The sequence below is a fragment of the Hippocampus guttulatus genome, chromosome 15 (assembly GCF_054856545.1).
Source record: "Hippocampus guttulatus isolate MCC_2025c chromosome 15, RoL_Hgut_1.0, whole genome shotgun sequence".
NCBI lineage: Eukaryota > Metazoa > Chordata > Actinopteri > Syngnathiformes > Syngnathidae > Hippocampus > Hippocampus guttulatus.
Window position 1 is genome coordinate 7156346 of NC_141275.1, and position 15718 is coordinate 7172063.

Genomic DNA, 15718 nt, shown 5'->3' on the forward strand with positions numbered 1-15718 from the left:
GCAAGCTCCTCTGGAATTGTCTGTCATTTTGGAGTGCCTGACTATCATGACCTTTTTTTAAAAATATAAATATGAAAGAGCATTGTGATTGATACTGCATTGTTCTAAGTCTTTTGAGTCCATCGATGCGTGAGTGGTGGTTATTGTCAGCATGCGTGCTATTCCAGTCTTGCAGCTTGGGCTTAATTTGTCCTCACCAGCGTGCACAATGTGGACAAAAGTATTGGAACATCTAGGTGTTACACCCACATGGAATGAAAAAAAAAGGAGGATTACGGGGTTGGTCTCACCTTTTTTTTTTTTTTTTTTTTAGCCATAACAGAAGTAATATTTTGGCATACATCGGAATGTTTGCCAATTTACTTATATTTGTTTGAAGGGTTCTCAAGTTCTTCCACATCATCCAGACATGCCTTTTGTGGTCCTTTGCTTTGTGCACTGCATGAGAGAGTCTTTCTTCAAACCCATAAAGTTGGGAGAAGAGAACTGTCCACTCAGGCTTACATCTCTTTCAATAATACATGCTATGCCTCCTGATCATATTATGAGCGAGGTATCTACAATTTAAAAAGAAACTCTGCTGTGACAGAAGGAATCTCTGAAGTGTTTTGGACAATGCATGAGAAACAGTCACAGTCCACTAGTCGACATGACATTAGTCAGCAATGTCATCATGAACTTTGTTTTCACAGTAGACAGTGTGACAGTGTAAAACACAGTGGTTGTATTTTATTGTAAAAAGGACATACAGTATATGGAGTGCAGTAACACTGGCGCACAAGGCCGTCAAAATACAAATGTTGTCTTTTGAAGTTATTTTAAAAGTTCCGTGAGCCACCGCAAAAATCGACAACTGTAGCATTCAAAGTCCGTTGGCAGGCAAGTGTCTGTGGTCAGTGCCACCAATATAGGTAAGATGATTTTTTGGGGGGGGGGGGGGTTGTCCTTCCTGATTTGTTTTTCATTTTTTTTGCATTGCTTGGAATGATTACATAATAAATAAATAATGACAAAAATTATATATATGGAAACTGTTGATCCTCTCTCAGCCCAGCAGAGAGCAGCAATTCCACAGACAGGAACGACAGCAAAGGCATTGAGACGTTTCACAATTTTCACATTAAGGCATACGTGCTAAAGTAAACGAGCATCATCTGCAATCCACATGCGGCCAAAGCTTGTTCAACGCTTCAGTTTCATTTGCCTGTATTATGCAATACAAACAAACCAATTGTTGTTTTGGTCACACTTTTTGCCTTAAGATATCCCATCATTAGTCCCACAACAGGGATATATTGTTATGGCCTTTCTTGTGCTAGCAACATATTTTTCGATGCTTTGTTTTATACTTGAGGCTTCGGCGGTATATTTGGAACTGGGTGTGGGGTTCCGTTGTGCTCCTTCATGTCAAGACTGGATCGTTTGATTCGATCATTTTTGAGGCCTCCTTGTGGGACAGGCCTCCTGTGACGCTTTCTTTTGTGTGGTTGGACATGTTTCGGATTTGGTGGTTTTGAATCCAATTGAGTATCTAAATGTAAATGACCACTCTGAGCATCAGATGACTCATCAATGAATGCTAGGTTCTCCCCAAAATAGTCAAGAGGCTGAGAAAAGAGGGGGTCCTTCTTTTCTTCGGGCACCTGATCGGATTGAGTGGTTTCAGATTCAGATCCAGACTCTGACTCATAGGAGGATGTATAAGAGGAGTAAGATTCTGAATACGTTTCACTCTCATTCTGATCTTCTCCCTCGGGAGCCCCGGGAGCTGAAGCACCATGACCGTGGCTCCGAGCGCGATGGCGCCGCCTTCGCCGGCGCCGTCTAAAGGGATCATCAATTTTTCCAGAGATCCGAAAATCCATATTCTGTATATTTTGGGTCCAGTCAGTGGCATGGGCTCGCAGTTCCTCCATCTAATACAGAAGCATAAAATTAGCAATGACGGAACCAGCGAGAATGCTAAAACCAACAGGAAGGAATTCAAACCTCAGCTCTGGTCTTCTTCGAGAGAACTCGAAGCCAGTTTCCTATCATTGACAGAATGGATGCAAAGTAGGCAAGGCCCAGCAGGATCCAGAACCACACCAAAGGCTTGTACCAGTGGTCGCTGCCTTCGAGCCCTGAATCCCCTTCAAGAAGAGTGTCAGTGGGTTATAGCAATGCTTCCATGCAGCATGAATGCAAATTTGATTCAGAAGAGACCAAACAGCAGATGGAACCATAAATACTTTATCTCATACTAAAAAAAATAATTTAATGGCCGAATGAAAATTCTCAATGCAAAGTGAAATAAATACATCCATATTTATCGTTGACTTGTAAAGATTTTAACCAGCCCCTGTGCATCAGCTCAAAAAAGTCAGATAGAGGCATGCTAAGTTCAAGTATGTAAAGATATTCTACCTAAAGCAACATTATTTAAAATTAAAAGATTCATAGTTAATTAGTTAGCCTGAAATGCTTGTCAGTCATGGTCGCACTATGCAGGCCAGACTTAGAAGCATAGCTCTATGTCTTTGTTATTCAGCTGGCACTTTAAATGACTTTTTCGCTGAGGTTCCGTCATGCAAAATATGCAAGCGTGAGATCGGTCTCTCAAAATGGACATGGCCGAAAAGTACGAACGTCTAAGTAAAGTCTACCTGCCACATAGTCCCCAAACCCCACAGTCGTCAAGGTGATGACGACAAAGTATGCAGACTCCAGCAGTGTCCAACCTTCCACCTTTTGGAAAACCAGGATTGGCACAGCAACAAACAGCAGGCAGCCCAGCAGGATGGACAAGATGGCAGAAATCACTCGCACAATGGTTTGACTGATGCGCCATTTCTGTCCGTAGAAAAGAAACCAAAGTACAGTCGATCAAACAAAACCAACGCGCAGTCTAAGTCAAGTTCCATTTGGGCTCTGACCAGGAAGAGTTTCTCTATTTTGGCAACCGTTTTCCTCAACCCGGTACCCAGATGGTCTCCCACTCCAGCAAGAAGAATACCAAAGAACGGAATTCCAACCAAGGCGTAGAAAATACAAAATAGTTGACCGCCTTCTGTCTTCGGAGAGATGTTTCCAAAACCTGCATATGTACAATCAAAATAAACAATTATCGCATCGCCATGCAGGATGTGACTTACGGCCTTGCAGTCGTCTACCCACCAATAGTCGTGATGACTGTCCCAGAGAAAAAAAAGGCACTAGCCAGACTCCACTGGCTGACAAAGGAGGCGTTGTTGCTCGGATCCACACCTGCACCGATGGCTTCTGCTACCTCCTACCATGGAATTGTGGGGGGGGGGGGGGGGGGGGATCATATTCCCGGATTTAATTATTTGATTTTACCCAGAAATGATGTTGATGAATTTCACAGATGGCAAATATCATTACTTACAATCAAAGACACGTTTCTGAATTCTGTGTGTGTGTGTGTGTATATGTCACTTTGCACGTCGTATAATGTGAAGAGGCCATTTTGAAACCCATTATGTTCTAAAACATGCCGTCATACTATCTAGAACAGGGGTGTCAAACTAATTTTTTGTCGCGGGCCACTTCGGAGTTACGACTTCCCTCGGAGGGCCGATGCAAAATCTCAACCTTATTTATTACTCATGACAATTTGACATTTCGGTAGAGATTTTAGCAAAGGATCATGAAAGTAGACATACATGACTTGCACCCACAGGCCACATAAAATGACGTGGCGGGCCGGATCTGGCCCCTGGGCCTTGACTTTGAGACCTGTGATCTAGAACAATTCTTGAACTTTTCCTATGACGGTGTCCCTTACAGGGCAGATCCCATCATAATCCTCATCCCATTTAAAATGATCATCTATTCCAGAGTCTTTCTCCAAGCGCCAACTACTGTCTCACAGACCCCCAAAATGAGACCCACTCTTCTAGAGAGAACGAATGTGTCCAGAAATGAATCTAGTGTAAAATAATACAACACAACTTCCACACGGTCACTTCTATACACCCTACATAAACTATAGATATTATTCTAGATGAGAAACAATCATCTTTAGAATCCTTTAGATCCACGAAAGTTCTTTTGGTACATTTGCTGACCCTGTTCGGTGAAACCTGATAACCTGATACAAACTGAACTTTAGGAAATGTTGTTGTTTTTTTTTTTAAACAAAATTCCAATTATTGCTTGGCTTTCTTCTTCTCAATAATATTTTCCTTATTAGAAAGTCTTTTGCATTATGTGTGTATGTAAATGGACGGACGGTGAACGCATGATGCCACAAACGATTGTGGTGTGGCCACACTGACTTGGACTTTGCATTGCTGAACACAACTGAGAACTACGGTTCTTCTGAAGGATAGAAAGGGCTAAATACTGAACTGGTACACCGCGGGTGTGCCCTCCTCACTGATGTTTTGTCATTAGTTTATATTTGGTTGATTGGAGGTTGTATAAAATGATCTGCACTGTACCTCTATGAGAGCTTGCAGGTTGTCAGGACCAACACAGGTGAAGTTCAGCAGGAATTCCTGACATGTCCCCTGCAGCTGCTTGTGCTTGCCCTCTTCTAACGGCGCCTCCAAAGCGCGGAACACCACGGCACCCAAAACCAAGTAGAGTAGCACCCCTGTGAGGATGGCAAGCAGGGTGGAGCAGCGCATGGCTGCACTTCCAGTCACTTCAAATGTGGGACCCGATTTTCCTCTGCCAGGGTCTGCGTTGGGGTGGCCTGGATCCCAGCCGTTGCAGCTGAAACATCCCCAAAAAGCAATGACTCAAGCCCTACCGCCCCCTTCTGAGAAGCAACTTCATCACCGCTCAAATGAACAAACAGACGTGGTTACGAGCATGCAAAACAAAGACAGGTCGCCGTAGTAGCTCGACAAACCTGTTATCGCGACCACGCCTTCTTCTTTTCCAGTCTTTCTTTTCACCAGGCCTGAGGATGGACTCCCTTGATCCGTAACCACTGGGGAGCCCATCCACATCACACTCTGTTGGAGGGGACACTACAGGCGGGGGATAAAGGAGAGTTTGAATCAAATATGCACTACTTGGACACTGTTTTGAATACATTATTGCAACGCAATGAGATCTGATTAAAAATGTTGATTAAAAAAAAATTAAAAATTGATCTGATAAAAAAAAGGTCCCGGGAGAGAAAATAATACTCACTTTTAACGTGCATAGTCAGAAAGGCAATCATTTAAAAGCATGTTTATCCTTGCGCATGCAGCACGATGACACTGCATTGTGGTGCATCCATTAATTGGCTAATAATCCTTCCATTCATCTTTTATATTATTGTTACTGTCTATAGTCGCCAATTCTTAGACAAAGTGGGAGAGGCGGGGTTGACCCTGTATTGATCATCAGTCAATAACAGGGTTCACACAAATAGGCAACCATTCAAATGACATTCGGAATATGGACAATTCTCAGTCTTTGGGCGTAGTCACACTCGGCCATTTCAACTGTTGGAATGGAGGAGGCGTAACAGAGCCAAATGCGCTGAACTTAAGGTGACGTGGGCTCAAACAATTCCCTGACAGATGTTTTGGACTGCTGGGGGGAATAAACATTCCAATGTCACACATAACACAGTGTGGATTTGAACTCGCACACCTTTTGGTTGTAATGCAACAATGCAAGACACTCATCGACTGACAAGACATGAGTATTTCACCATTACGCCAGTTGAGTTCCACGCTCCCGCAAACGATGATGAAATAAGCCTATTGTCATACAACTCCGGATATTTACATTCCAAACTCAATATTAACTTTGAAGCATCTTTGGTCATTGCCATATGTATTGATTGTATAGTAATCACATCAACAGACGTTAGCTGGAGTTCATGAAATTGTGTAAAAACAAGTCTTGACTGAGAACCCTGCTTGGAACTATGACAATAATTTCAGTTGAGAATGCATGTACATGTCTCAAACAGAAACAGTTAGATCATATCCAGAACGTCTTTGAAGACCGACACTCTTTAGCCAGCAGCTCTCTCAGCTTGATAACATGAATCAAGAGACATCAAATTGAGCAGATTACAACAAAAAAGTTCACATCACACTACTCACACAGCCAGGCAGCTTCATGACATGTCATGAGTGTGATTGCCGCATGTACAGTACTGTAACATTCTCGCCAAAAGCAATTCTATACAGCAGCCTGTGACACAATGGGATTAAACACCACCCGACAACGCTAATTACAATGTGGCTCGTATTGTGTGCCAACAGCACTGCAGATGTTGCTGATGCAGCTGCATGCGAGCCATGGCTGTAATAGTCCTCTATTAACACCTGAGGGGTTCCGTAATGTGCTCAGCACACTGTTACAAGTGCACCTACCTTAAAAATGAAGAATAATAAGAAGCCAGAGTTGCAGTCGCCTCATGCAGCAACAAACTGATGAGCTGAGGCGGTCACATATGGGCTGGGTGTCTGCGTAGACAGCGTGAGTGTGTGCGCGTGAATGTGGGTGAGGAGGGAGGCTGTTGCTGAACCCACAAGGGAGGAGAAAATACTCAATCAAGCTGACATTACGAGGTGGATGAGAGACTAAGAGAGTGAACTCAAAGAGAGAAAAAGCACCACACAATGAAATGTAATGACGAAATGGACATTGCATCACGTGGTCACCTCTTTGCCTGGCTGTCGATACAGTATTTGGGCAGGATCGATGCTGGGATTCACTGGGGTCTGATCGGTGTCGACTGCAGGAGCCAGCTCAGCCTCCCTGTCTCAATAACCTCACATACTGCTTGATTGAATTGCTGGAGTGGTGTGTGTGTGTGTGGGGACAGGCAACATTACAAAAGGCTTCCCACCCACCATGCCTGTTAAGTTGTAATATTGTAATATCACCATTCACCACTAGATGGCATTCATCACTTAGTAGCTCTTCCACCTGTTTATCTCCATAGAGGAGAGAGAAGAATGAGAGCTGCCGTGTGTGTGTGTCTGTGTGTGTGTGCATGTGTGTGGCGTCAATGTCAATCAAAGTGTGCTTAAACGCAAATTCAGTGAGTCGTACGCTTATTTTAATAGCGGTCTGTGTGTGTGTGTGTGTGTGTGTGTGTGTGTGTGTGTGTGCGTGTGTGCAAAGTGTCCAGGATAAGAAGCCTGTAGGCAGACTTCCAATGTTGAGCTTCAAGACAGCAGGCAGAGAGGCCGGAACGTCACGATGGCCACAGCCCATCATTGTCAGCTGTAGTCATCACAAAGTCCCGCCCGCTTTTCAAGCCGGCGTTGTAACCTCAAAAAAGCAGGGGGAAAAATGCAGCATTACGACTGCTGTCCACAAAAGAGCACCAATGTGTCCCTATAGTCTCCACAACATACGGAAACCAGAATGTGAGTGTGTGTGTGTGTGTGTGTCAAATGGAAAGCACAATCACAGCTGATAAATTGGTGACTGTCATATTTCTAAGGCATGACTGAAATGGACAAAAGCCAAAAAAACACAACTGACTCCCTTTTGCACATCACATGACTGACCCTCACACTGCCAAAGAACAAATGCGACCTCTGTGTTTACCAGAAACAACTTTTGAAGTGCCACATACATTCTATTTCTTTTTTAACCATAACCAAATCAAAGTGTATGCCCTAAAATAGGAACTGAGCTGTACTTTTCTCAAAATGAAACTCATCAACTGACTTCAATGTAGTTCTTTGGCTGTGAGACGTTATGTGTGCAGAAAATTCTGTTGTTTGTGTCCGCAAATGGAGCACATCTCGTACACTAGAAACTCCAGTTCACAATGTTCTAAGTTTCTTTTATTATTCTCCTCTCATCAATGGCTTGCAACTCCAGATCTTTGAAAATGTCTCTGCTGCTTATCCCCAGCCGAAAATAAAATTCGATCATATCTATTTCCGTCCATCGTTTTTAGCCCCAGCTTCTCCCTCCACCTTACCATCTCCAGAGATGAAGCATTTGATTTATTTTTGTTGTTGTTGTTTTTAATCCAATACATATATATATAATATATAATACAATACAATGTCACAGCTACTTCAGGAGCACAAATTAGTATTTCGTGTGCACATTATACCTACTTTGTGGCCACCCACAAATTAGTAATTTCCCACAATTAATTCACCCCACCCACCCCATGTCAGATGCAGGTCTGTAAACACCTCCTGTGCTGTGTAATAAACTGGCGCAGGCCGAGCTTAAATTTGTACATATATGGAGAAATGGAGAGTGTAGTAGGACTGATTGATAAGGACAGTCGTGTCAAAGTCTATGTATGAGGACGAACCAATTTTTAGGGTACGATTATTTGCTTAAGAATGGTAAATTTAAATGTGATTGTTCAAATACTCATTATTTAAAAGTTAACAAATGATTAAATGTAAATTTTCTGCCGTAAACTTTGACCTACAAACTAGAACCACATCTAATTTTCAGCTGAAAACCTCTTTGGCAGTGCTGATCCAAAGTGAGGGTTACTGTCAATTGCAAAAGCATAATTGTGTTTTGGATGTCAACGATTTCCCAGGTATCGCGTCGCTTTTATTGCAATACTGATAGTGATCAAAGCTTATCAATGTGATCCCACATGCGCATATATAAAGCAAAATCTAGGGCTGCAAAAACAGCGCTGCAGTTGTACAAAATGTTATTTCCATCTTGGCACCGTACTTAGATGAAATTGGATTTATTTCATGCACTCAACAGATCACGTGCAAGACAAATACATTTATCTGACTTCATCCAGTCTGCCTTTGATTGACTGTCTGTCTCTCTGTCTTCTCACAAAAGTCCATATGAAGTGCAAAGAGCTGAGGCAAGTTGGGTCAATACAATACAGTTGAACTTAAATAGAAGATTAGATTAATGGAAATTGTGGGAATGCTGCAGGACAAAAACACAAAAGCAGAGACCGCCACTTCTTGTAAAGGTCCCTTTCAGAAGTCATAAATTGTCAAAATACAAATCGATTAATTTTGTATATGATAGATAAAAAGCGTAAGTCCCTTAAAGGTACCAACTACAGTATTCAACTTGTACTGCTGCAATATCTTCAAATATATTTGTTTTTGCAATTAGGACACAGAGAAAGGCATCACACATGAAACAAATGAAAAAAAAATCCTTACTTGTCGACTTTTAGCTTCAGTTCCACACGCTTGTGCTTAAAGTCCATCCAGTGAAGAGAAACGGAAATGATGCTCAAAGAACACCTGTGAAAAAGCTCGACAGGAATTTTAGAAAAAATGGTAGCCGATTCAGAAATGTGTTGACATTTACTAAGGAAGATGTCGGTAAATAAGAGGCAGGAGGGCGGCCCTGACGACCATGCAATTAGGAGCACTTTATTTTCAATTAAGACATCAACTGTGCGCTCTTCTTTCTATCATTTTTGATGATGCAGACTTCTTGAGGCTGGAAATTGATTGGTTAGCAAACGTCTGCATCTTTGCTCATTTAAGTGAGGGTGCACTAAGAAAAAAAATGCATGAAGAGACCATTTTCCTAATGGTATTGTGTGACAAAACTGAATCTTGCTCTTCGGGGTTTTTAAAGGTAAGCTTTTCTGGGAGGATGCATGGGTGTATTGTTTCTCCACTCCAATGACAAGAAAACAATATTTTTTAAATTAAGTGCAATTTCCCCTCAGGATTGTGAAATACAGTTCGAAGGTAAAACTAGTAAGTTAAAACTTGTAACGGACCAAATTATTCAATGGCAAAAAAATAAAAATAAAAAATACATTAACAGTAATCTCAATTGCAACAATTAACTAAGATCGAAACTGAAGGGCGAATCACTTTTAGTGAAAGAAAAAAAAAAGTGTCTGTATTGGGCCTTGGTTGCATTAAGAGAGACGGGACTAAATTACACCTCGGCATCGATCTCCAGAGGAAACCACTTTAGGGTTTAATCTAATTTCTCCAGGCATCGAAAAGCTTTTACACAGAGGGCTTTGCACATGAGGATTTGAAAGGAGAAAAATACTGGAAGGGTGAATACTTCTACAGATTTCTTGTAAGAAAACACTGGGCTTTTAAGAAGAATAATTAGGATTATCGGTTTAAATCACTCAAACCAGAAATAAGAGTTTAAAGCTTCCATTTATTGACAATGGCATAAGAAACTTATTTGGATGAACTATTATAAGTCATTCTTTGTTTTTACATTTACATCAACATTGTTTTTTGTTTTTCAAAAATTATGGCATGGAAAGATTTGTTTGAACCCATCATTTCTGTTATATATATTTTTTGTTCTAAGGATGATTCCCGAAAGCACAATATTCACTCCTACAATCACTGTTACAAACAACCTCAATGTATTTAAAATAGCCCCAGAAAAACTTTTCAGATATTCCATAATGGGTTTTCATGTTGCCATTAATGCGCCCCAGTTAAAAACAAAAAAAGTCTGATACTCCTAACAACCCATAAATGTGTGAAAATTTGTTAAAGGGGAAGCAGACTGCTTTAAAAAAAAAAAAAAAAGGAAAAAAAGGGGTTTAATCACCGGGAGAAGGAATGAGTGGGAACACCCACTTTTAAAACTTGACACCCTGAAAACACAGAAACATCAGATGGAACGTATAAGTTCACTTGTGAAGGATTACGGTATTGATAGCTGTGAGACAGAAACGTTTCACTTGGATCCTGGCTGGTGAAAGACTTCCATTATGATGGGAGTTAACATCTAAAATGATGGCAAAGCCACATCGTCTTGGCCACAAATATGGAAGACAGCAGCTGTGTCCACAGATCAGTACAGTTTGATCATGCTCTCCCTGGACTTGCCCACTCCAACCCACTTCACTGAAACAAGAGGGAACAAAAGGTCAATTTGCATTTGACCCGTTTGCCTCGTCCAATCAACGTGTGAACGTGCATCAGCGTCTGTGGCCCTCCTCGGTAATTCAGAATGACATTTTACAAACCTGGCACTTGCAGAAAGTCCTCAATGAAGCGAATATAGTTCTGCGCCTGCGTCGGCAGCTCGGTAAAACTGCGGGCCGCCTCGGTGCTGCGGCACCAGCCGGGGAAGGTCTTGTACACCACGGTGACGCGCGTCAGAACGTCCATGTTTGCTGCACCATGACCAAATACCACCCAAGTTTATAAAGGCTCGCTTTGTGACATGCAAGTCAGACAGCAAAAAAAAGAGCTCAAAAGGAAAGCATTTAGAAGAATAACAATGTATGCACTGAATGGCGTGGTGTGTGCACCAAGTGTGTGCCCGATGTTATTCTGTCCATCCTGAGTGGGTTAGATGACACACCAGTTGGAGTTTACTGTAAATATCGTAAATGTAAATATAATATACTTCATTTTAGAAATATCACCAGTGCTAATGCTAGAAAGAAAATAAGCATTGAGTTCCAGGAAATAACATTCACAAAGGCTTTAGTAACACATATAGACAGGTAATTATAAAATTAAAATTAAAAATAAAAATAATAAAAATTGCTGCTGTAAATTGGAAATGTCTCCATTGTGAGATAAATTAAGGTTTTCTTATCTTAAATATATTCTTCATAATCTGGGAAAAAACAAGTTAAAGTAATCAAGTTCAATAGGGACTTTCTTCTTCTGCTCTTGGTATCTGAAAGTAAATCCAAATTCACAGGCTGTGTCCTCCACTGCATTGTTTTGGCCGCATAACGTCACAACCGGCGCGACTCGAACGTGCGTGGTTTTCAAATTCTACAAAGACAATTTGCAGGCTGGGGATGCATCGACGCCTTTAAGGGCTCCTCCTCATTTAGCATTCATGGACCACAAACAGTGATTTGCAGAGGCTTGATGTGAATCTATTAACTATGCGAGGTCGAGTCGCACCATGCGGGCGAAAATGCGCCCTTCAGGCGACACAGCTTGTGAATTTGGATTTGAATATATTATTCTACTTAGCTATTCATGCATTTCCTGGTTACCCTTTCAAGTTGTATTTGAAGTTCAGTTATGGTAGTTGAATAAATACTAAGTTTTGAAATCCATCAATAATGGTGTTTATTAAACATGATTCCAATATCGATCAAAATAATGGTGAGTGTTTTTTACATCATTGCATTGCCCAGCCCTACTGCTGGCAGACATTAATCTGAGGGCTCATTACTTACCTGGGAAACTTGGCAGAGGTTCCCCATTGACGTTATAGGCCACGCCCACTTTGATCTCCGCCAGGGTGTCCAAAATGTCCAGTTTGGTCAGGGCGATGCTGCAAATTCAAGGCTCTTGAGTTCAGTTGTGGCAATGAAGAGGAGAAGTTTCATAGAAGTGACGCGTGCTTACGCGGAGAAGCCGTTGACCATGTGAGCATATCGGACCAGAATTAAGTCCAGCCATCCGCAGCGGCGCTTTCTACCCGTTGTCACACCAACCTCGCGACCTCGCGATTGTAAAAGTGCCCCCGTCTCCTGTAAGATAAAATGCACTGTTGGCTTGAAGACATTTTGAATAAGGCCTTGTTTTTAGATTCATAGATGTGATGCAGTTTTTAAGGATCCGCAGGGACCCCATCTACACACCATAATAGTATACATTTTTTAAAACCAGTCCTCAAATGCATCATGACTCACATTATCTTGTTCTGTTGGGAACGCGCCAACGCCCACCCGGGTGGTGTAGGCCTTGACGACGCCATACACTCTTCCAACGTGTGACGGCGGCACGCCAAGTCCGGTGCACACTCCTCCGACGGTGCAGTTAGACGACGTCACAAAAGGATATGTGCCTGAGTGGAGACATGTCTATTAGCTAAAGGAGCCAAAAACATCAAATACGTCAGCTCGATTAAATCCCCAATCCTCCAGGCACTCACCAAAGTCAATATCCAGCAGTGCGGCGTTTGCCCCCTCCACCAGGATTTTCTTACTGGGGCCAGTAAGAGCTTTGTGCATGAAGTACACACCATCTGTCACTAGGGGGCGAAGTCGCTCTGCATATCCCTGAAGAAATTGACAAATTGAAAGACCCAACAGTAACATGTCTGGAAACGTATTTCTGATCTTACTGGAATCACAAATCAACGACAGTAATATACTGTACATTGTTAAGTACAAATAAAGGAGGTAATGATCAGTAACTGAACTCAGAGTGTACCAGAGGCACCGTTCAAGTTATTTTGAAAAGGTTTGGACAACAAATCTCAAACCCCTTGAACACCATTTGTCACGATGGTTTCAAGACCATACATGAAAACATTTTGTTGGTTTTGGCGCTCCAACTTTACCCACACGACCAATTGAAGTTTACTGTAAAACAGTCACTTACGTACACAGCCGATGACAAACGGCATGTTGAAAACAGGTTCCACTGTACATTCAAAGCGCACAACTCTATATTCATATTTGCCTGTATACACTACCCCAGCCTCTATATTGATATTTGCCTGTATACACTACCCCAGCCCCACAAAAAAAACACACACACACACACACATAAAAAAAACATTTGCCTAAAAAGCTAGAATCAAATGAAAACGCAAATGATGAACCCCGATACAACAGAGTAAAACTGTGTATGACTTTATCACCTCTCACCTTTAACTGCTCCAGTTCATCTTCAATGTTCACATTCAGGTTTGGATACATTGTCAAGAAATGCTCTGCTAACATGCGGAATCTTAAAAAAAGACAAACACACAGACACACATTCCAGTTAATGCCTTCATTCCTATTCATATAAGTATAAGCGATGCTATGCCAACCAAGATGCCTAGCAGATGTGTTATTATTATCATCATCATCATTAATAGCGCAAAAAAAAAATCTTGCAACAAAGCTGTGTATGATTATTTTTCTCTCCAAAGTACAAGTACACATGAAAAGTTTGAAGTTATGTTTTACTTTCCAGAATTTGTATTTTAAATAAAGGAGTTGATTAGGTTTTAGAGTATTTTTTTACAGTTAATGACTAGCCTAGTTTTTGTTACCACAACTACTCCAGAGCAATAGGAACAGACGTTGGCTTTTTCCTCAGGTGTGGGGCCTCTTGAGTGTTCCAAAAACCAAAACTTGAACCAACTGTATGCATACACACTGCTACTCACTTGTCCTCAAAGACTTTGAAATCTGAGACGAGGTCACAGACACGCAGGCCATTCCGAGCAGCTTTGGAGGAGTAGGCAGGGCCAATCCCTTTTTTGGTCGTTCCCAAACTGCAGCAAAGATAAACACGCAACAGTAAATGAAACAAAGTCAATTTAGAAAATACTCCCTCCAGCAGACATGACACACATTCAGGCATCAGTGCTTTAAATAATGAGCAAAATTACTTTTTCCCTTCTTGCTGCTGTCGCTGCTGCTCCTGAATGCCATCTACAGCCTGATGGAAGTTGAAAACTGGAGGTGGACCGAGGGACCCGCAATAAGACACTTTTACATTTAAAAAGACTTCAGATAAAAATATATATACTCACCAATGTGTGCACGATCAGAAATCTTGAGTCTATCTTCCCATCCTTGTAATCCTACATGCGACGAAAAAAAAATGCTTTATTGAATATGACAACTAGCCAAATGCATATTTATACAAACGGTTGTAAACTACTGGTACCTTTGCCTTTCTTCAGGTTAGATTGTGCCTCTGCAAACAGCCCTGGGAGGTGTATGACAACTCCATTGCCTGCAACATTAAATATTTATAAGAAATACAGATACATTTGTGTCGATCTTTTTTACATAACACATGGTGACACGCTGCCAATTGTCCTGTTTGCTTTTTCTAAAAAAAATAAAAAAAACGTAATAGTGTGCAGGTTTTATGCTACCAGATTATACTTAAAAAAATCCCTTTAAAATATTTTTGTCTTCAATGAAGTGTGTTTTGTGTCAGCAATGAAGGTCATGGGATTTTTTAGTACAGTAGTGTGTTCATCTTCCCTGAAAATTAAAGTCAGTCACAATAATTTAGAGAACCAATATACCAATAAAGGAGGTAGCGTTCTTGTTGAGGACGCCACTGGGCAGCAGGTGGAAGTCGTACTCCACCGAGTCAACGACCACAGTGTGGCCTGCATTGTTGCCACCCTGGAGAAAAACAAAAATTCTGAGTTCCGCTCACGAAGGGGACGTAAACGCCACATCATGCGCAATGGGAACTGAGAAAGCACGCTGTGTTACATCATTTCATTTCACAGAACCCGTATGAGGGGCAAGCACTTTGTGCAATATGACTTCTACCAAGACACTCTTTGGACAGATTAGCACTGCGCACAATACGTTTCCCTCAAACGAAGCGGCTTTGATCTACCGTTGAGCACATTGTAGCAAACGAGGCTAGCACCGCAGCGTGTCGGAACCTCCGAACGACGTCAGGAATATTTAACCACTGCTTATCCGAAACGACTTTCTCTGGCCTCTACCCGTTTACCATTTTATTGGTCGAAGGACATATGAATGTCATGTTTCGTTTATGTGTCAAGTGTAATAATTAGTATGAACGCAACTGGTACCTGACACCTGCACACAATATCCGCATCCATTGCGAGGAGATCCACAACTTTTCCTTTGCCCTCGTCCCCCCATTGAGCTCCGAGCACCACAGTCACTTTGTTCGCAGGCTCTTTCGGAGAACGGAACGGAAACTCCGGCGTGACGTTTTCTCGTGGCCGCTTAACCACCGGTTCCCCGTTCTCTCGACCATTAGCATTTGGCACGTCGCTGCTGGACGCCATGCTCCTGTCCTTCTGAAAACCGGAATAGCGTTTTACCCGCGTTTATCGACGGGAAATGCGCTTCTTCCGCTCTACCGCTAGA

General features: G+C 41.9%; 2 protein-coding genes across 2 annotated transcripts; both read right to left on the minus strand.

Moving 5' to 3' along the window:
• Positions 1-701: 701 nt before the first annotated feature.
• On the minus strand, positions 702-4709 carry kcnk4b (potassium channel, subfamily K, member 4b). Its single transcript, XM_086131040.1, has 6 exons — positions 4446-4709; positions 3157-3271; positions 2916-3076; positions 2646-2832; positions 1990-2132; positions 702-1916 (listed from the first exon to the last, which is right to left on the minus strand). The coding sequence occupies exons 1-6, from the start codon at positions 4632-4634 to the stop codon at positions 1344-1346; spliced, it is 1368 nt and encodes a 455-aa protein (XP_085987166.1). The 5' UTR covers positions 4635-4709; the 3' UTR covers positions 702-1343.
• A 5339-nt stretch (positions 4710-10048) lies between these two features.
• On the minus strand, positions 10049-15679 carry adssl (adenylosuccinate synthase, like). The gene is made up of 13 exons (XM_086131714.1): positions 15415-15679; positions 14887-14989; positions 14517-14585; positions 14380-14430; positions 14236-14302; positions 14011-14118; positions 13502-13583; positions 12781-12907; positions 12539-12693; positions 12252-12376; positions 12080-12177; positions 10898-11047; positions 10049-10775 (listed from the first exon to the last, which is right to left on the minus strand). The coding sequence occupies exons 1-13, from the start codon at positions 15634-15636 to the stop codon at positions 10723-10725; spliced, it is 1410 nt and encodes a 469-aa protein (XP_085987840.1). The 5' UTR covers positions 15637-15679; the 3' UTR covers positions 10049-10722.
• Between the last annotated feature and the right edge of the window lie 39 nt (positions 15680-15718).

Excerpts from the sequence above, each read along its gene's own strand:
- kcnk4b (XM_086131040.1), bottom strand. The coding sequence starts at position 4,634 with ATGCGCTGCTCCACCCTGCTTGCCATCCTCACAGGGGTGCTACTCTAC. Across the intron at positions 3,272-4,445 it reads ACCTGCAAGCTCTCATAGAG|GAGGTAGCAGAAGCCATCGG; the intron begins GTACAGTGCAGA and ends ATTCCATGGTAG. Across the intron at positions 2,133-2,645 it reads GTTTGGGGACTATGTGGCAG|GGGATTCAGGGCTCGAAGGC; the intron begins GTAGACTTTACT and ends CTCTTCTTGAAG.
- adssl (XM_086131714.1), bottom strand. The coding sequence starts at position 15,636 with ATGGCGTCCAGCAGCGACGTGCCAAATGCTAATGGTCGAGAGAACGGG. Across the intron at positions 14,586-14,886 it reads GAACGCTACCTCCTTTATTG|GCAATGGAGTTGTCATACAC; the intron begins GTATATTGGTTC and ends TTAATGTTGCAG. Across the intron at positions 14,431-14,516 it reads TAACCTGAAGAAAGGCAAAG|GATTACAAGGATGGGAAGAT; the intron begins GTACCAGTAGTT and ends CGTCGCATGTAG.